This window comes from Mustela nivalis, assembly GCF_964662115.1.
Source record: "Mustela nivalis genome assembly, chromosome: 8".
Taxonomy (NCBI): Eukaryota; Metazoa; Chordata; class Mammalia; order Carnivora; family Mustelidae; genus Mustela; species Mustela nivalis.
Genome location: NC_139027.1, coordinates 116,123,317 through 116,142,181, shown reverse-complemented (window position 1 = coordinate 116,142,181; position 18,865 = coordinate 116,123,317). Strand labels below are relative to the sequence as shown.

The following is an 18,865-nucleotide window of genomic DNA, read 5'->3' as shown; positions in this document are numbered from 1 at the left end:
CTGAATTCCTCCCAGTAATCTGAGACTGAAAGTATGAGAGACACAGAGACAGCTCAAGAAAGAGAGACAACAGAACAGCCCAGCACTGGGCAGGCTTACCTAACAGGAAGCTACCTGGATGTCTTTGTGCTGAATTTACATGTTAGTAACTGCCCCATCCCTGACCTTACAAACTTTCCTCTGAATCAGTGGGCTGGGTGCCTGATAAATGCATTTCAGAGGTTTCTTTGCAAGCTAGGGTATAGTTAGGTTGTTTTTGTTTGTTTGTTTGTTTGTTTTAAAGATTTTATTTATTTATTTGACAGACAGAGGTCACAAGTAGGCAGAGAAGCAGGTAGAGAGAGAAGGGAGGAAGCAGACTCCCTGCAGAGCAGAGAGCCCAACGTGGGGCTCCATCCCAGGACCCTGGGACTTGACCTGAGCAGAAGGCAGAGGCTTTAACCCACTGAGCCACCCAGGCACCCCTTGTTTTTTTGTTTTAATTTTAATTTCTTTAAGTAATCGCTACACCCAATGTGGGGCTTGAACTCACGACCAGGAGATCAAGAGTTGCATGTTCCACCGAGCCAGCTAGGCATCCCAGGTATAGTTAGATTTTGCCAGTGGGTTGGAGATTACAAAGTGGCAGGAAGGGAGAAATTATTCTGCTTCAGGCTCTGGCCATAGCAAGTGGTCGCAAGTGATCCCAGGTGGCAGCGGGAGGTCTGGAGCCCAGTTTCTAGGTAAAACTCCCTTCTCTCTTTTCATCATCCAGCTCTTCCAAAACTTTATATCCAATGTCCAGCATTACATTTTTCTCTGCTTGAAATCCCTGAGTGAGCGATTTCCCTGGCAAGACACAGGCTGACACATAATTTGCCCCTCAGTCTAAAAGAAACGAATCAAATCTTGTCATTTACCAACCCTCTCCAAAAATGGCTGTCGAAAGAAATTTAAACATGCCCAGCTATCCTGTCTTCCTTGGCTGGTCTCTCCTGCTTGGAGCTCTCTGTCCATACCCCACACTTGGTTCACCTCCCATCAACCCCCCGAGAACCTTCACCTCTGTTGCATCCTTGATGTCCGAGTCCCTGCTGAAAGGCAGTATTTCACACCCAAGTATGTAAGCCCATCTGTGCTCCCACAGAAACCAGCCTCCGCCTCAGCATGCCTCACACCACACTGAACTATCCCCTCTCTTCGCTGGGAGCCCCAGGAGGTTGGGAGGGCCCAGCTTATCCTTGACTCCTTGCATGCTTGGCCCTGAACACGGTGCCTTGTGATTGCTGGATGAGCTGCTCTGGTAAGCCCTAGGTTCAGGAAGAACCCAGGCGGGATCTTTCCACACCATTTCTCCAGACGTCAATCAATGAAAGCAAGCAAATATGCGAGGAATAGGATCGGGGAGAAGGGGAAACAGGACTGGCCCAGCGGCAGGACCTGGGATACAGAGACCACAGGAAGACTGGCTGAGGTGCCAAGTAGCTTTAATGAGCCTGAGCACCTCTTCCCCCATTCTGTCCCTCCCTCCTTCAGTTCTGGACAGGTCCAGCCTGCCCAAGGCTCGAGGGCTCTTCCCCTGGACACATGTTAATTCTTCTGCCCTCTCAGCCGCTCCAGCCGCCTCCGAAGGTCTGGGGGCACCTTGGCCCCGGCTGCCAGCAGCTCTCGAAGTCTTTGCTTGGGAGTCTTGGTGAGGTGGAAATTGCAGGGCACTGGGCCCTCTTCAAAGGGAACCCAGCACTTCCTCGTGGCTGTGTGGTAGCCCTCAGCACTAGCGGTCACCACATAGTCCCCTGGGGTCAGCAGGCGCCAGTAATCCCCGCCCCATGCTGACAGGAGTGAAGGACAAGATCAGGATCCGGGGACTCTCTGCTTCTGACCCAGCCGAAAGCTGACCCCTCCCACACTTCTGTCCTCCTGTCTCCCACACACCTGTCGTGACGTCATGGTTAATCCCTTCCACAGCAATGACAGCATCGGCAATCCCCTGCTCTGTGTCTTTGTCCCGCACGACTCCCGTAATGCCCATTCTCACCTGTGTGGGGGTGGGGGGGAAAGGCTATCAAACCTTCTCCTTCTGCTTGTGAATGTGACCTTCACTTCATTTTCTGGCTCTGTTCCGGGCAAAGTCGGGGATGGCAGGTCTATGCTCCTAGGTGGCCACACTCTGGTAAAAATAACTCCCAACTGATAAACTGCAGGTGGACGGGGAGCTATGAACACCTGGCTGGAAAGGCTGTCTTTGGGTTTCCCCAAGTTCAGCAACCTTCGGTATCAGGCTTATCATTTTGCAACCTTTGGAAATTACACTTACGGAACAGGAAGCACCCATGCCAGGGTCCCCCCCCCCCCACCGCCTTTGCATAAGGGGTCTCTGCTGGGAACAGTTCTCCTGGGACAGCTCTGGGACAGCTCTACGGCCCAGGGCTAGACGGCTGTGGACTCATCTAGAGTCCTGGCTCATCATGTCGGAGGCCGTCCTGCTGGCAGACTGTGCTTCCCATGGGGACCGTGGGAGGCCCCTCAATGGGAGCTGCAACCCCGGGGGGACAGCGGACAAGACAGCAGCAGTGACATGGGCAGGCGGGGGCAGAGCAATTCAGATCCCACCTGTTCCAGGTAGGTAAGGAGGGCTTCTTTGTTGTTCTCCCACTCCTGGGGCAGCTCGTTCTCATGAGGAAATTTGTCACAGGACAGCTCCACGGTGATCTCGAAGCAGTTGGTGTGCAGGTAGCTGAAGTCATTCATACCTAGGGTTACCACAGAGGCTGGAGCCTGGGGGACAGGGGGATGGGAGCCCGGTCCTCCTGGGGCCCTCCTCAGGAGCACACTTCCCCGAGGGCATTGACACTAGGTGGACGGAGCACACCGCCTGACAGGGGCAGGGCTACAGGCACAGGGCTAACTCTATCCTGAGGCACATACTCCCAGGAACCGTGTGCCAGTCGGCGCCGTTGATGATGTTGCCGAGGGAGGAGAAGTCCTGGCTGTGGCAGGGTCGGCGGTCTGGGTCCTGCATAGCCCAGTTAGTGCCTGCATAGACTGTGCTGAGCCAGCGGAACACAGCATCATCGGGGGTGGGCGTGAGTTCACGGGCGGCCCACGGGGTCCGGGTCATGTCGAATGGGTAGGACACCACAAGCTCACCCCCGTGGAGGTTGGCACTCAGCACGAAGGGAATCCGCTGCATCCACTCGATTACGGCTCGCGTTTCGGGAGCCACCTAGACAGGTGCGGGTCAGACAGGGGTGGGAGACAGAGACAAGAGCCCCCCGGGGAGCCCTCCACCACAGGCCCAGAATACTCACAGTGGCGTTGGGCAGGGTGTAGTAGGTGGGCAGGGGCAGGTGATGATTGGGGACGGTGTCAGGCACCAACCCATCATCCTCTGCTTCCCACAGGGGCGTGTTGAGGTCGGCAAAATTATGGTTAAGGTCAATGCCCTGCTGGTTCCAGCGGCCCTCGGCCCAGCCTACCAGCTCCGAGCCCTGCACGGGGAGCGGCTTGTTCAAGCCAAGCGGGCACCAGTGCAGAAGGGGCAGGGCGGCCCTCAGCCCAGCCAGCCTACCCGGCGGAAGGCAGTCTCATAACCATCAGGATTCATGGAGGGCAGCAGGTGAATACGGGTCTCAGTGAGCAGCCGGGTCACTCGCGGGTCCCCTCGCAGGTACTCGTGGCACAGGAACTGCATCAGGAGCAGGAGCAGCTCCCTGCCCAGTGCCTCATTGCCATGCATGCCAGCCACGTAACGCACCTCGGGCTCTCCTGGGAACACCGTGGGGGGGGGGGGGTGCCGGGGTTCGGAGCTGGCGCATGCGCACAACCCCACCCTGCGCCTGCCTCTCCCAACTCAGAACCCGCCAGTACCCAGCTCGTGCTCGCCAGGCTGGTCCGACATCTCCATCACATACAGCTTCAGGCCCTGGTGGCTCTTCCCGATGCTGTAGACGCGGGTGATGTTGGGGCATTTCTCGTTCACCTGCTTCATCAGCTGGAAGGGCAGAGCAGTGTGGGGTGTGTGAAGATCAGACCCCAGGGTCAGATCCCACGTGGCCGGGGAAGGACTCACAGAAACCAGTGGTGGCTCACACATGGGGACATATAGGAGAGGAGAAGTAGCAGACCAGAAGGAAGGGAAGCAACATAACCAGGGGAACTTGGGGGTAGAGTTTAGGGGTCAAGGGGAGAAAAGGGTGAGACAGTGGGGAAGTGGGGACATGAGAACAGTCCTAGCAGGTTAAGCCCTGGGAAGGGGACCTAAGATCCGCCGCTGGTCTCTACCCCGGCTCATAGGGGTTATGTCTGACCTTCCTCATGGCCTTGTAATTGTGATGCCGGAAGTCCAAAGGGTCAGAGGATCCCAGTGCAGGGGCCTTAGGGAATAGGTCATTTGGATCTGGTGGAGAATGAATTCATGGTAAAGAGGATCCGTGCTGGAGTTTTTTTTGTTTTGTTTTTTTACGATTTTATTTATTTATTTGAGAGAGAGAGAGGGAGATAATGAGAGAAAGCATGAGAGAGGGAAGGGTCAGAGGGAGAAGCAGACTCCCTGCCAATGCAGGAAGCCTGATGCAGGACTCGATCCTGGGACTGCAGGATGAGGACCTGAGCCAAAGGCAGTCGCTTAACCAACTGAGCCACGCAAGTGCCCTCCCCCCGCCGCTGGAGATTTTACCCTGGTCATCCAGCCCTTGTCTGACTGCCCACCTGAGACTGGGCAGGCCAGGATCTCTGCCCGGAGGCATGACGCGCCTCCCTGAAGCCAGGTCTGGGGCAGCAGGCGAATGAAGCGGGCCACCTGGGGCTCGGGCAGGAGGTTCAGCACTGGTGTCTCTGGGTCTGAGTTGGCAGGAAATACCTGGGGACATCAATTGCTTTGGGGGGACTGCTCAAAACCCAGCAAGCCTGGCCCAGGGCTAGAGAAAGAACTCAGGCCTCTAAGCTCACCACCAAACCTACGCTGGTGGGCTCAGCTGGAGACTGGCACTCTAGGACAAATACAGAGTCACTGCTAACCGGTAGCCCTCGGCAGCCAGGCTTTCTGGCTTGCTCATAGCTTATGAAATAGACCAATAGGGGCCCATCACTCAGCAGCAGCCAGCCCCACACTATAGTCTGGTATAAAAAGGGGTCTGTGAACTGGGACAGCCAGAGCATGTGGAGGTGAGAAGTGGGTTGGAGAGGGTGTTTCAGCAGGAAGCTGTGGCGTGAAATGGGGCCCATCCCGTGGAGAAAGTACCTGGGGAGGATGTGGGCACGTTCCCAAGCAGCTTAGCCCCCAAGGCTGCCTGGTGGGTGCTACCCATTCTGACAACCCCCTTTCTCCTAGGATGCCAAGTGCACATCCATTCCTTGACCTCAGAGAAGCCTCAGCCCCACCCAGTACCCTACACGGTGGGGGGGCAACCACCACAGGGCCACTCACCGCCTCCATCCCACTGCTGCGGTTCCTACTCCCCCACCACGTCTGACTGTCATTGCTGAACTGGACCTTGTATGATGTGACCCAGTCGTACCTGGGGCAGGAAGCGTGGGGAGAGATCATCGGTGGCCCCAGGACACCCCCCCCCCTCCTGAGTCTGCCTGAGACTTCCTGGACTGGGCTAGTCTGCCTCACCTCCAGATGGAGTTCCTGCCCTGTGTGATGATGCCTGAGAAGCGGGTGGGGTGCCTCGCATCCACCTGAAACCACGGCTTGGTGTCCTGCTGCTCGGCGCACCAGGCCCCGTCATAGAGGTCACCATCCTCCAGGCCTGACTGTGCACAGGACAAGGTGATCAGACCCAGCTGAACAGCAGAGAGCAGGCCAGGGATGGGAGAAAGGGAAGGGTAGGGAAGAAGTTCTAGGAGGTGCCCTGCTCAGAACCAGGGCTGCTGACCTGAATGTTGAGCCGTCCCCGGTGTGGTCCAAGACCGAAGGACTGGCTACTGGACGCCTCGAGCTGGCTGTCTGAAACTCGCAGGGACTCCAGGCCCAAAGGGGGACAGCCTGGGGCAGGGACAGAGCAGTGAGATGGGACCAGAGAGAGCATCCAGGGAAGGTAGGAAGCCGAGCCCATGCTTACCAGTGTGCTGGGGGGCATGCCTACGCCTCTGAGGCCAGAAGTGACATGAGTATGCACCCCAGGGGCTGCAAGTCTGGGCAGGTGCAGCAGTACCTGGGTCCTGCTCCTCTGGGAGGTCAAGGGCTCCTGTAGTGGTGGTGGTCACCGGAGGCCTGGCAGTCGCCATGGGTCTGGGGCGAATTAGTTTCTTTCGTTTTTTCATAATGACCTTCTTCTTCTTGACGATGCGAACCCGGACATGTGTTTCTGAGGTCCCTGGAGACCACGGAGGCACAGAATGGCCAAGGGAGTGGTCTGCTAGCCCAAGAAAGCAAGCCCCAGGCAGCAACCCCCCAGCCCCTGTATCTAAAGACCTTAGCGTGGACTTAAAGTCTGACCCCCACCTGCCTCTCCCACCACTTCCGTGGCTCCTTCTCCTTGACATGACTGCATGTTTGGCCGGCCTCATCTCCAACCCTCTCCAGTGGAGAGTTCCACCCAGCCCCTAGGAACTGATGGGTTGCTCCAAGGAGCTGAGTTTGGCCTTGGTTGACCCTCTCCATCATACCATCCACCACCCCTGATCTTATTGCTCAATTCCCAGTCTTTGAGTTTCAGCCCAGGAGCCTTCCTTAGCCCTAGACCCAATCTCATGCTCCAAAGCCCAAGTTGGCCTCTATCGCTGCATCTGCCCCCTGGCCTGAGATGTCCTGTACTCAGACTGCCTGCCCCAGTGCTCGGGCTTTCCATGGCTGGACCTGTGTCCTGCTTGCCCCGTAGTACAGCACCTTAAACAGGTTGGATGTTTCTAATTCCCCTCACACCCAGCTCCATGGGTACTTCCAGAACGGGCTGTACATTTTTGTATCTGGTGACCCACGCCTTTCCACATACAATTTCCTTTTCCTCCTCTCTTTAGCTCTTCCTGACTCAGAGAGATCCACCTTTCAGGACCCAGTTCCACTTGCCTCCTCTGAGAAGCCCTCCTTGATTGCCATCCTTTTGCCATCCTCTTCCAGGCACTCACAGCTGAAGTCAGGAAGTCAGGCAGCCTGTCTCTCCCCGACCCCTGCTAGTGTCCCATTCCTCCAGGCAGCTGGTAAAAAGGACTCTCCTGCCTTGCTCTCCCTCTTTCCTTCCAGCCCCAGCCCTCAAGCTCTGTCCTAAGTCTAGCTCTGCACGTTTTAAATTTTAGTCTCAGGGCTTTTGTCTGTCCCTCTTTCTCCCCTTCTCCTGGCTGGGTCTCAGTTTCCTCATCAGTGAAAAGGTTTGGGGCTGGAGAGGCAGCATCCTACTGGCTCCATCCCAAGACTGCTGACTTGGTCTGGCTGGGAACTAGGGTTGCTGAGTCAGCAGCCATAGCAGGGGGTAGAGAGGGAGGGAGGGAGGGAGGGAAGGAGTGGATGTGTGAGTGTCCGGAAGGGTCGGCACACAAGCTCCAGGCAGGGGGAGTGTGTGAGTTCGTTGCGTGCGTGTGTGTCTGTCCGGGAAGGGTGGGCACACAGCGGACGGGGGAGAAGGTTAACCCGCCAGCCCGAGAAGCGGGGGGGCCCTCGGTCGGGGCGCTCACCGTTATCCTTCCCCGGGGGCGGCTGGACTGGGCTGCTCTGCGGGGCCGGGGTCGAGCCACGAGCCGGGCTCCAGGCCTCGGTCGTAGCGGGCGGCGCAAGTCCCAGCACGGAGGTGCCGGGCGTCGGCAGACCCAGACCGACGGCAGGCGCGAAGGTGGCCAAGGCGAGCAGGAGACCCCACATGGCGGGATCCAAAGGTGCGGACGCGCGGGGCTCGCGTTGGTCGGTGGGTTCGTCTCTTCCTGCCCGGTGCTCTAGAGCCCCCCGCCCCTTCCTGCCGCCGCCACACGCCCCCTGCGGCTCCGCCCGCCCACAGCCCTCTCGCTGGCTTCGGACCCTGGAGGGGAGGGGATATGAGAGGAGGGGAGGGTCCAGGCGGAGCGCGCGGGGCGCACCCCCGGAGCGGCCTCCCCGGGTCTCGGCACCCACCGGCCCAGCCCCGCCCCATCCGGCGTCCCGAGCTCACCCGCCCCACTCGGGCACTGCGGTCTGCAGTTCGCACAGCCCCTCGGCACCCCTCCCTGATTTCACTAAACCCTGTGAGGCGCCCGGCCCACAGTGGGCACCTACTTTGCACAGTGTACCACGCCGGGCGCTTTGCACATGGCCTCTCAATCAAACCTCATTTTACAAACAGGTAAACTGAGTCTCAGACTTGGCCAAGATAGCACAGCTGAGAACTTTGGGGAGGAAACTACTACCCGAGAGGGAAATCCATCCAGAGCTACAGGCCCCCTCCCAGGGCGGATGGGTCACAAAGAAGAGGGGAAACCGAGGCACGGGGTGGGGCGGCGATCAAGGGGAGGACCAGCCCGCCCTCCAGGAATCCTTCTGAAAGACAACTCGAGGGGCCCAGCCAGAGACCGCGCTTCCCACCGCCAACCCCCTCCTCCGGCCCCGCCTCTCTTCTCTCCTCCTTCCCCTTCCCTCCCCTCCTCCTTTGCTCGCCGGCTGCCACGTTCCGGGGTTACATAACTCGAGGAGAGAAGCCGGAGCAGATACCCAGACGGCTGGGGACTGAGGTGGAGGGACCCAGCCTGATGCTCGGCAGTTCCGCCCTCTCCGCCGCCTCCCCTACCGCCGCCTCATTTTCCTCTGGGGGCCGGCAGCCTGGGTCTCTGCGGGCGGGGGCTGCCCCAGATCCGGGGATTCCAGAGCACAGAGCCTTTCCCATCCCGGTTCGCTAGCCCTCTCTAATTCCCCCACTCCAGATCGCCTCCCAGAAGGATGGCAGTGGGTCCGCTCCGCGCCTCTGGCCGGTGCTTTGTACTTGCGAGAAGCCCGCTGGGGAGATACTGCCATCCCCACCAAGGAAGCGTTGCCCGGACGTGGCCAGGAAGCCTCTGGAGCGTGTGCCGCCCTGAGCGATGATTTTTTATTTTATTTTATTTTATTTGTAGGGTCTCTATGTAAAGAATCTGAATCACCCCAAATCACCATACCGACGTCTCAATCTCACGTGATCTCTCGAAAGAAATCCCACGCCGAACCCCTGGAACTAGGTCCCCAGGGGCGACCTCACAAACACCAGCTCTGGAGCCCTTCGATGTATCTGGCCCAACCCACGCACTCTGGATAGAGAGCCCCCGAAAGGAGTAACTGGGATAGGGCCCATGGGGTACCTCTTCTGCCCTGGAGCGCCCTACCTGGATAGCTAGGTCCCAAGCACCAGGGGGAATTAGAAAAAGACACCAAAGGAGCGCCAAAGCCAAGGGTTCAGGAAGCGCTGGGTTCGCTGGGTCAGGGGTAGAAAGACAATATTGTACACTGAAGTTTCCTCCGGGGGTGTGAGGTCAGGACAGGCTCCCATAGAGCTAGAAGTGAGTCTGAGCAGGTCTTGAGGGCTGCTCCCCTTCCTCGAAAGCCCAGTCTGGCTACTACTCTGTCTCTGGCCCCAACCTCACCCGTTTGCCAGGCAGGTGTGAGGGGGTAGAGGGGGGACCGGCTAGGACATCTCAGCCTCCTGAGGCTCCCACCCACAGCAGCTAAATCAGGTCAGGTTCTTCCTTGCTTCAGTCCCTGGGGGCTCACCTGTGAGGCCCTTCCTGACAGAGTTCTTCCCCACCCACACCTTTCCCACCTCATCACCCTGGGCTCTTCCCCTGGCTTGCATGCCTCCAGCGCACTGGCATCTTAGCAGTACCTCCAATGCACCAGCCCCATCCAGCCTCAGGGCTTTTGCACTGGTTCGCCAAGGTTGCGTCCTGGTCCTACAGATTGCTTTTCATTGTCACCTGTTTCAAAAGCCTTCGCTGACCATTCTGGTGAAAGCAAGCCCCATCCTCTACACATGCTCTATCCTCACACTCGTTTTATTATCTTATTTGTCTTCAAGGCTTTCAACACTGTTTGAGATTATCTTGTTTTGTTATGTGTTATGCGTTCACTGTCTGGGTCCCTGCTCCCAGCAAGGTTAAACAACACCCCAGAAGAGCTTTTTGTGCCCAGATGTTCACCGCTCAGGGCATAGAACAGCACCTGGTCCCTAGTCAATGCTCAAAAATGATCTGCATAAGGGCATTTGGGTGGCTCAGCCATGTAAGCATCCGACTCTTGATTTCAGCTCAGGTCATGATCTCATGGGTCACGAGATCGAGCCCCAGTCAGGCTCTGTGCTCAGTGGGCTTGAGATTCTTTCCCTCTGCCCCTCCCCACCACTTGCGCTGCTGGCTAAATCAATCATTCCTTGGGTGGGGGGCAGAGTATCTGTGTAATATATTCAAGGTTAGAGAAAACTGAGCAGGGATGAGGTAGACTGACTATCCCCAACAGCACGAGTTTCTGTGGGAGAGGAGATGCCAGGGCAATGAACTGGGAGACCTGAACCCCACAAGGGACTGGCAGGATGGCCACTCCCGGCCAATCCCGTAGGGGCTTGGAACTGTGGGATGCTGGTACCCTCTATACCTCTGTTGCCATTTCTTAATTTTTCTATGTCTAAATGTTATCTTTAGGTTTCCTGCTATGGAATTAAGGATTTTGCTTTCCTACCACCCTCCCCAACACGTATCTCCAAGCGCACAAACAAACTCCTTCCATCCTTCCAAAGAGCTAAGTCACTGGAGTCAATATTCAGTGCTTATATTATGACCATGTAAATATTATTGTCCAACTTTGTGTGTTTCTGAAGTTAGCAATTGCTTTGTTTTATCATTTGTTTGGTTTTCTAGGCATCAGTTACTAATTTTATCCCAAAGCGACCCACAGAACTGAACATTTTGAACATCTCTAAAAACCAGAGATAATCTCATTTTCTCCTGGAGACATGCCTCCTGGAGCATCTGGCTTTTGATTCCAGCCCGAGTTGTTTGCTTTCTTCACTCGGAAGCACAGCTGACACCCTGAGCCTCTTTCATCATTGCTTTCCTGTGTTTAGCCTCATTTCTTGACTCCCATATTGTCCCCTTAGTTTAATGCCTTGTTATGCTGAGACACATCCTCCAGTAACTTTCTAGAAAAGAGTGTATGTGAGGTCAGATTTTTGAGAACGTGCATGGCTTAAAATGTCTTTATTCTACTCTCATACTTGAGAATCATTTGGCCATATCTATGTTTTTAGGTTGGAAATTATTTTCCCTCAGAATTCTGCGGGCATTGCTTTATTACACTGGGAGGAGCCAGAGCAAAAACAATCAATGAATGGTCCCAAGAGCCAGGGGCATTGGCTCTGTGTCAATGTCAAGTTCACCAGGCTTGAGTCTTTGGACAGGGGCTGCTAGAGGTAGATATGCTGCCTGATTCCTGCATCTCCTCTCTGAGGGGCTGTATGGCCACTATCCCCCTCCACCAGCCCCAACATTTTTTCCTCGAAGTATGATATGTGGACAAGGATTCTGTTCTTAGTTACGATCTCTTTCACTCTAGCCTCGTAAGTCACTAATCTGAGATGGGCTGGAACCTCTGTAGCCACCAGCCATTTACCGATCATCATGGGGATAGGCTTCCTTTTCAGATGATCAATCCCTTCCTTATATGTTCATTTGCCTTACTTTCATTCTCAGAGGGGAACTCTAACTTTCAGTTTGGGGGTTACTATGGTGCAGTCCTCTTACATTATCGGTGCCGTTTCTGGAATCCCAGTACATGGAGCGCTTCCCACAGACCACAGGGCTTAGAAACAGCCCCCTCCTGCCCCACCCTATAGCAGTCCCATGGCAGCCCAGCCCCAGAAAGTTTCATGGTGCTTCTGGGAAAAGCCGGTCTCTGCATTTCAGGGCTTCAGTTCTGAAAATTCCCCCACAGGGGCCCACCGGCAGCCCCCAGCTCTCAGGGGAGAGAGAGCTGCCGACAAGAAGATTGAATGATTGTCCCTGGACACATAGCTCTGGGAACCCACAGGAGAAAGAAAGCAGCCCTTCCCCTCTTGCTCAACTGCCCACTTAGAATGCCTTTCTGGTAACTCAGATCCTCGCTGGGGCGTCCTGGGGCAGGGAATTTGCGAAGGCAAGAGGATGAGTCTTGGTTCTCAAAAATCATTGACTCCCTTCTGCCTAAGTCCTGCCTAAGCCACCAACTGCTTAGGAGGCCAAAACCAGCAGCAGCCCGCTCTGTACCCCAGGGCTCCACATAGCAGTAGGTCACAATGCCCCAGCTGCCCAGTCCCAGAACAGCTGACTGAAGGGGGAGGTGAGGAGGGTGTGGAGGGGGTGTGTGTGGGGTGGGGGAGATTCCCACGGAGCTGTCTAGAGTGTCTGCCAGGGCCTCACCCCCTCCCATACACCCTCCCACCCCTACTCTCTCCCAACACTAGTCCTTCCTGTCACCTCCACCTCCCTCCATGACCCAGCTCTGCTTACCCAGGCCCAAAGCCCTTGCTTATCCTATCCCAGTCCTTCCCAGAGGCCTGCGTACTGGCGAAGGGTCCTATAGTCCAGTGGGTCCATGTATGTCCCCCTGGGGCCTAGCACGGCCCAGCTCTGGGACAGCGTCCTAGGGTGGGGGGCACTGGGGCTGACGATTCGTGCAGTCTCTTCCCCAGCTGGCCCAGCCTTGCTGCTGCTGCTGCTCCTGGTCAGCTTCCTGGCCTTTGACCTGCTCCACTGGTGAGTGTGCAAGCAGCCTGGCAGGTAGACAGGAGTAGGCAGGCCAGCAAGCGGTCCACTTCCCGAAGCCCAGCCACCGCCCTCTCTCTCCGCAGGCCCACAGGCCGCCCCCAGCCACAGCTCACACTTCTCCCGGGAGGCCAGATTCAGGGGGCCGGCGAGGGTCCAGGACAGCAGGCGGCTGTACTCCCACCTCCAAGGACAGTCACAGGACGACTCAGCCCCCAAGAGGCTCTGCTCCTGCTTCTCCTGGGCCTGGGGCTGCTCCTGGGAGTCCGCAGCATGCCCTGGGCCCTGCTTGGCCTGGCTTTCTGCCTCCATCCTTGGGCCTGAGCGCCCTCCAGAAATACACTGACCATGCTGCTTCCCCAGATCACCTTTCCCTCTGTCCTGGGTTGAGCAGGCAGTAGGGTACCCCTTTATCTCCGGCCTGAACTGCAGGGGACTTTTGGTATCTTGGTTTAAGTCTGAGACAGAAATAGAAGGCGAGCTAAGGGACAGGGAGCCCGGGGCAGGCGGTGGCAGCCACCTCTGAGCTTGTGAGTTGTGGGTGGCCAATCTGGCCTCTTCTGTGGTTCCAGAGAGTGAGTGTCTGGAAAGACTTACAAGAGAACAGAATGGGACTGGATATCAGTTAGCAGGGTGGGAACAGGGATCCAAAGAGGGCTTCCCACAAGAAAGCACAAGCATCTGCCTCTGCGGGCTCACCAGACCCCCCTACCAGCCTGCCAGGTCCATGGAGAGAGATTCAGGTGAGCCTCCCATCCTGCAGTGGCTCCTCTCTTGGCTGGACCCCACCCCCACCCGGGTCACAATGGGGATCCTCAGTGGGGGGCGGGCCGGGAAGAGAGGTGAGGGACACTGGGGGCTCTGCTTGGGCTCCTAGGCCATCCTGGGTGCTGCAGGAAGCAACATGACATAGGGGGCTCTGCCTAGAGGTAAGACCCAGGCCCCAGCTCAAAGCCCCAGCCCATGCATGCTGGTACCCTCCCGACCCCTGCACCCCCATCTGCCTGGAGGTCCCAGGCGCCTCCAGGGCTGCTGCTGCAGCTGGCCCGGCCCTCTCCCCAGGTGCACCAGCTATGACGCAGCAGCCGCAAGTGGAGACAGATGCCATCGGGGCCGGTGAGGGGCCACCTCGGGCGGTGCCCTGGTCGGCCTGGGTCACGCGGCAGGACTGGGTGCGTTGGTGCCTGTGCTACGTGCCTCGGAGCTGGGTCCAGTGGTGGGCCACGTCGGGCTGGCGGCAGCCACTCCAGCGTGTGCTGTGGGGGCTGGAGGGCTTCCTCTACCTGCTGCTGTCCCTGATGCTCTGCCATGCGCTCTTCACCACCGGCTCCTACCTGCTGAGCTCCCTGTGGCCCGTCATGGCCGCAGTGTGGCGCCACCTGCTGCCTGCCGTCCTCCTGCTGGTGCTCAGCGCCCTCCCCACCCTGCTCTTCTCTGCCTCCTTCCTGCTGCTTTTCTCCACGCTGCTGAGCCTCATGGGCCTCCTCACCTCCATGTCTCACCCAGACTACACTCAGGACTTGGACCAATAGAAGGGCAACCCCATGCCGCTGCCTGTGTCTCTTGAGCCCTGGCCTAGGGCCTGAGCCCCCCTCCCCGGGGGGGGGGCAGTGGCTTCAGCAGCCCCACCCCCACCACGCCCCCTCCCCAACCCTCCAGTCCCTAGCCCTGCTTGGGCCAGGTGTGATGTGGCCAGAGCTGGCCAGGGAGTTTGGCCTCACCTCTAGCCACTTCCCTCCAGCCGATGTTACAGGTACTTGGTGTGGGGCATCAGGGGCTTTGAGAAGAGGGGCAGGGCGGAAGGGTGAGCAGGGCCAGAGCTTGGCTGAGCTGCAGAGAGTTCCTGCAAGGGTGTGGTGACACCATGAGGGCTCCCTTGGTAACTGGCAGCCGCTTTTTCTTGAAGCTCTCAGATGCCTCAGGTGCAGATCATTGAGAACTTCTAGCTAGGTAGCCCTGGGCTGGCCATTCTTTCCACTAACCCTCCCTCTTTCCCTGAGCTCTAGAAAGGGCCCACTGACAGAAACCTAGCTGAGAGAGGGCTGGCCAGGAGCCCCATGAGACCTCAACTAACTCACCTCCTGCTCCTTTCTGCCCAGACATCCCCCACTCCTTAGAGTCCCTACCTTCTGCCTCAGTGAGCATCCCCAAGTCTGGGAAGTGGGCCAGCTAGGGTAGTGAGCATCCCAGAGGAGACCTACTTTAAGATTCCTAAGGTCTGTGATGGAAAAATGAACAAGAAGTCCCATTTCCCCACACAATATGTGGCCATGCCCAATTAATTCTTTTGGATTTAGTGGGTTCCAGCCCTGTCATGGGGTTGTGGCGAGTCAAAGGCAATACCATCTTTGTGTGAGGGACTTTGTAAAGACCAGAAAACTGTAAGATCTTATATTGAAGTCTGAGAATAATCTGTAGGCTCCAAGGGTCTTTTGACCCTGAAGGGGGTTGAAAGGGGAAGAGGAAGCTTCCCTAGGCCTTCAGAGAAAAGCTTTGGAGAAATGCATACAATTTTGGCCCTCCAATGGTAAACAGGGGTGGATGGGTGTGGATGAGATGTAAAAGGTCATGTGACATGAAACCTCGAAACGCACACATGTTGAGCTCTCCTGATTGTGAAATGTTTGGGGCTGGGGCCTGGTGCCAGGAGGTTCCTGGACAGCTGTGTGAATGGAGAAAGCAGAGCCCAGGGGTTTCTTTAGCTGTCCTGACTGCTGCTCACTGCTCCAGAAAGGTCTGGAAGGGGGCATCCCTTCATGCCCAGCATCCTGGCCCTACACACAGTAGCTAACCTTCCAAACAAAACCGTGATCTGTTATTACCAAGCAAGGCACATGGGAGATAGTTTTACCCATGGCTCAGACCCACCTGCTGGACCCCTACCCAGTTCCTGACCCTCCCTGTCTTCCAGTCATGACCCCACTGGATGTCTAACCCTAAAACTTCTGCTTCTGAAACCCCGACTCCGCTCTCCTGCTGCCTAAACATTCAGGCCATGGGAACCAGCCCCTAGAGCCCAAGTTTATTTTTGCTAAAACCCTTTTGCTGTGGGGTTTCATAACTACGGTCAGAGGCCTTCAGCGTTGGTGCCCCAAACCCCAGACACAGCCCTTCCTTACTGTTTCCTTGTGGTTCTGCCTCAAATGTAGCCTGGTAGGAAGGGCAAGGCAGGACATGGAGGTGCTGAAGCCTCCTAGTTCACATGAGCCCTGGGGTATTAGCTGAGGGTGGGTTTGAATCCCAGCACTGTTACTTCCTAGCCCCATGGTCCTGGTGGAAATTGTTAAACCTTAAATTTCCTTTTCCTCGAGGGTAAAACCAAGGCAAGAACACCTATTTTAGGGCTCCTGTGGGGCTCGTGGCATGTGAGCAAAATTCCTGGACTGGCTCCCCACGCCACACACTGTAGCTATGCTATCCCATTTTAGAGATGAGGAGTCAGACTTAGGATCGCTGTTTGCCAGCACAAAGCCAGCTGGTTTGAATCCTGGTTCACTCCAGTGGGCAACTCCAGCAAACGCGATGGAGGAAATACAACTGAGTGGAAGATGCTGGGGCTTCTCGATGCCCATTCCTAAGAGCTCCTGTCAGGGATGAAGCCAGGATGCCAGTCTTGGGTCTCTCATGGACTTGGCTGGTCCCCTACCCAGTTGCTGGCCAACGACATCATTTAAGAGTCTCAGGGCCATTCTGATTAAGGGAGAGAAGAGGTTTTGGCTTGGACTGGGCACACTGTGGGGATGAAGGCAGGAAGGGCTTGGGAAGAAGCAAGGAGGCCTTCTGTCCTTCCCCACATAAATATATACCTCCCACCCTCCTGTGTCTGCTGGTAGAGGATAAGGTGGTAGAGCTGGACTGTAGAGCGGATGGGCAATATTTGTCAAATTAGATCAACCCATATCTTGTGACCCAGCAATCCAGAATGAAGTTCCAGAGAGGCCCATAAGGGCCTAGCTCATCAGAGTGGTCCCACCAGGACCAGAAGTATAGGTATCACCTGGGAGCTGGCTAGAAATGCAGAGTCTCAGGCCCCACCCCAGGCCTGTGGAATGAGAGCCTGAATTTTAACAAGATCCCAGGTGCTACACATGCACACAGATGTCTGAGAAGCACAGCATCAGGGGCTGTGTTTGAGAGGGATGGTTGTACAATCGGTGGTGGCAGGAGATGGGAGAGGTAAAATAAGGTGGACGAGCACAGTGGTGGGAGAAGCTATACCTATTGATCTGGAAATCATAGCACTGAGTGAAAAGAAACTCACTGAATGAGAAATAATACAATTCCTTTTACACAAATTTAGAATGTATGCCAGCAAACCACCCCGTCCTGACACGTGAAAACAAAAGATAGAATGGAAATTCTAGAGGCAGGCAAGAGGAGTGTAGTATACAGAGAAAACGGAAGTGAGGGACCTTGGTATCATTAACATAATTCCTGAAATTCCTTTAAATGTAGATAAAGCGACTTGCTTAGAGTTAAAAGGCTTAAAAATGCAAGCCTGGGGCAAATGGACAGGCTGGAATGAAGTTCTAAGCCTTTTCCTATTTGGGCCAAGAAAGGAGATCTGCTCCGTTGGCCTGAGTGACCTGGGCAGGGGGGAGTCGGTGTCTTTGTTGGGCCTCCCCCACCACAGCCTAGAGCCTGCTCCCAGTCACCCTGGTAGCCTGGCCAGAAGGATAATCAGATCAGGCAGGGGAGAAGGGACAGGAGCAGAGGGGGCGTCAGCCTTGAGGGCCGTCGCATCTAAGAAAGCAGAGGAGGAGATCTGCTGGGAGGCACCTAGGAGCAGGAGCGTCGGGTAGGACTCTCCTCAGCCCCATGTACAGAAAGCACCGAGAAGGAGCGGTCAGGACGGCGGGTCTGAGAGGGGGGTGAAGGGGTCTCAGGAGGGCACCACTGAGACAGTTGTGCCTGTCAAGACACTGACAGGTAGTCAGTGGCTACCCTAGGGAAGGTTGAGGGGTCCCTGGAAGGAGGGGGTGTGCGGCGCCGGGGGATCCTCCAAGGGCCAGCTGCGGGAAGCCGAGAGGGGAGGTCACTCCGGGAAAAGGAGGCAGGTGTTGGGCACTGCGCAAGGCGCTGAGGTGCGCGGGAGAGGGGCCGGGGCGACGGCTGGAGGGCGTCCAACCGGGCGCGTTGCCCGTGCGGGCAGAGCGAGGTGGTCAAGGGCCTGAGGCTGAGAAGGAAATGCTAAGCAAAGCTGGGGATCGGAGGCCTGTGGGCACCCACAAAAGGAAGGAGCTAGGCATCCTCGGAATCGGCGCCTCACGGAATCCCAACTGGCGCCGGCGGCGACCGAGGATGCTAGGAGCGCCCCCTAGCGGAGGTCTCCCTCTCCGCAATGAAGGCAATGAAGGGTCGGGTTGGTTTGGGGTGTGGGGAGGAAGGGAAGGGAGAGGTCTCTCACAGGCCGGGACACTAGCCCTGGGGGCGAGGGTGGATCTTAATGCCAGAGAGGGGCATCTTCGCGCTCATTGCCGTCACGGTAGGGGCTTCGGTGACTCTTGACCCCCTTCCCCAAATCTCCAGCCTGGGTCCCCCAGCTGGAAACCCAGAAGCATCAGGGCCGAGCTCACGAGAATCCTGGAGAAGGAGGGGTCCAATATAGCCCGCTTCACTGTCTCAAGGGACTTCTGGCTCACCCCTAGTCTAAGATCCCATTCCTCCTGGGGGAAAGAGCTGTCTTTTGTGAGGTCTTGTCGGAGTTTGGATGCAACAAATTTTTAAAACTTTTTTTTTTTCCCTGCTGAGCAATCATCTATATTCTGGGTCTCTCTTCCTTTACACTGCCCCTTTGCCTTTCAAATATTTTCCATCTTAAAAATAAAAGAACTTGATTTAAGATCTTGCGGCTTCTACCATATTTTCTGATCTGTATCTTTAAACCTCTCACAAAAGCCCCACAACATTTACAATTGATATGTGATACTGCATACTTGCAAAATACTTGTAACATATATGAAAGTCATAAAGTCCTCTAAACTGAAGGATACCACATCCATCTAAAAGCCAGATGTTATCAGTACATTATCAGGCCTCTCCCTCTGCATTCATCATCTAACCGTGCAAGCTGAGGTTCCCAGACAATGGCATATGGAATTGCTATTCATAGGCACCTTTCACTTGATCTTAATTTAAAAGAAATTCCTAAAGTGCCACCATTAAGAATTACATAGATTACTGTAGAATCTTGAGAGTTAACCTTTATCCAGCTAAG

The 18,865-nt window shown here is 56.1% G+C and overlaps 3 protein-coding genes across 4 annotated transcripts; 2 read left to right on the top strand and 1 right to left on the bottom strand.

The window, feature by feature from the left end:
* Nucleotides 1-1,449: 1,449 nt before the first annotated feature.
* CPXM1 (carboxypeptidase X, M14 family member 1) lies at nt 1,450-8,028 on the bottom strand. Of its 2 annotated transcripts, none has more exons than XM_082744577.1 (14): nt 7,597-8,028; nt 6,141-6,302; nt 5,862-5,971; nt 5,600-5,739; nt 5,408-5,498; nt 4,690-4,840; nt 4,290-4,378; nt 3,850-3,973; nt 3,551-3,747; nt 3,291-3,470; nt 2,908-3,205; nt 2,593-2,732; nt 1,915-2,017; nt 1,450-1,811 (listed from the first exon to the last, which is right to left on the bottom strand). In XM_082744577.1, exons 1-14 carry the CDS (start codon nt 7,778-7,780, stop codon nt 1,570-1,572), a joined length of 2,211 nt encoding a protein of 736 aa, XP_082600703.1. In that variant the 5' UTR covers nt 7,781-8,028; the 3' UTR covers nt 1,450-1,569. The 2 variants fall into 2 exon arrangements, with proteins under 2 accessions (XP_082600703.1, XP_082600704.1); XM_082744578.1 differs by having other exon boundaries at nt 7,561-8,018.
* A 4,210-nt stretch (nt 8,029-12,238) lies between these two features.
* LOC309871502 (uncharacterized protein C20orf141) lies at nt 12,239-13,345 on the top strand. The gene is given in 3 exon segments (XM_082744582.1): nt 12,239-12,492; nt 12,495-12,639; nt 12,735-13,345. Coding segments are annotated over 3 exon segments (501 nt in total). The 5' UTR covers nt 12,239-12,374; the 3' UTR covers nt 12,973-13,345.
* A 131-nt stretch (nt 13,346-13,476) lies between these two features.
* Nucleotides 13,477-14,240, top strand: TMEM239 (transmembrane protein 239). Its single transcript, XM_082744583.1, has 2 exons — nt 13,477-13,577; nt 13,711-14,240. The coding sequence occupies exon 2, from the start codon at nt 13,722-13,724 to the stop codon at nt 14,178-14,180; it is 459 nt and encodes a 152-aa protein (XP_082600709.1). The 5' UTR covers nt 13,477-13,577; nt 13,711-13,721; the 3' UTR covers nt 14,181-14,240.
* Nucleotides 14,241-18,865: the final 4,625 nt, after the last annotated feature.

Coding starts and splice junctions, on each gene's coding strand:
- CPXM1 (XM_082744578.1), bottom strand. CDS start 7,780: ATGTGGGGTCTCCTGCTCGCCTTGGCCACCTTCGCGCCTGCCGTCGGT. Junction 5,499..5,599: donor GGCAGGAACTCCATCTGGAG/GTGAGGCAGACT, acceptor TTCCTGCCCCAG/GTACGACTGGGTCACATCAT. Junction 4,379..4,689: donor CCTGGCCTGCCCAGTCTCAG/GTGGGCAGTCAG, acceptor ATTCTCCACCAG/ATCCAAATGACCTATTCCCT.
- TMEM239 (XM_082744583.1), top strand. CDS start 13,722: ATGACGCAGCAGCCGCAAGTGGAGACAGATGCCATCGGGGCCGGTGAG.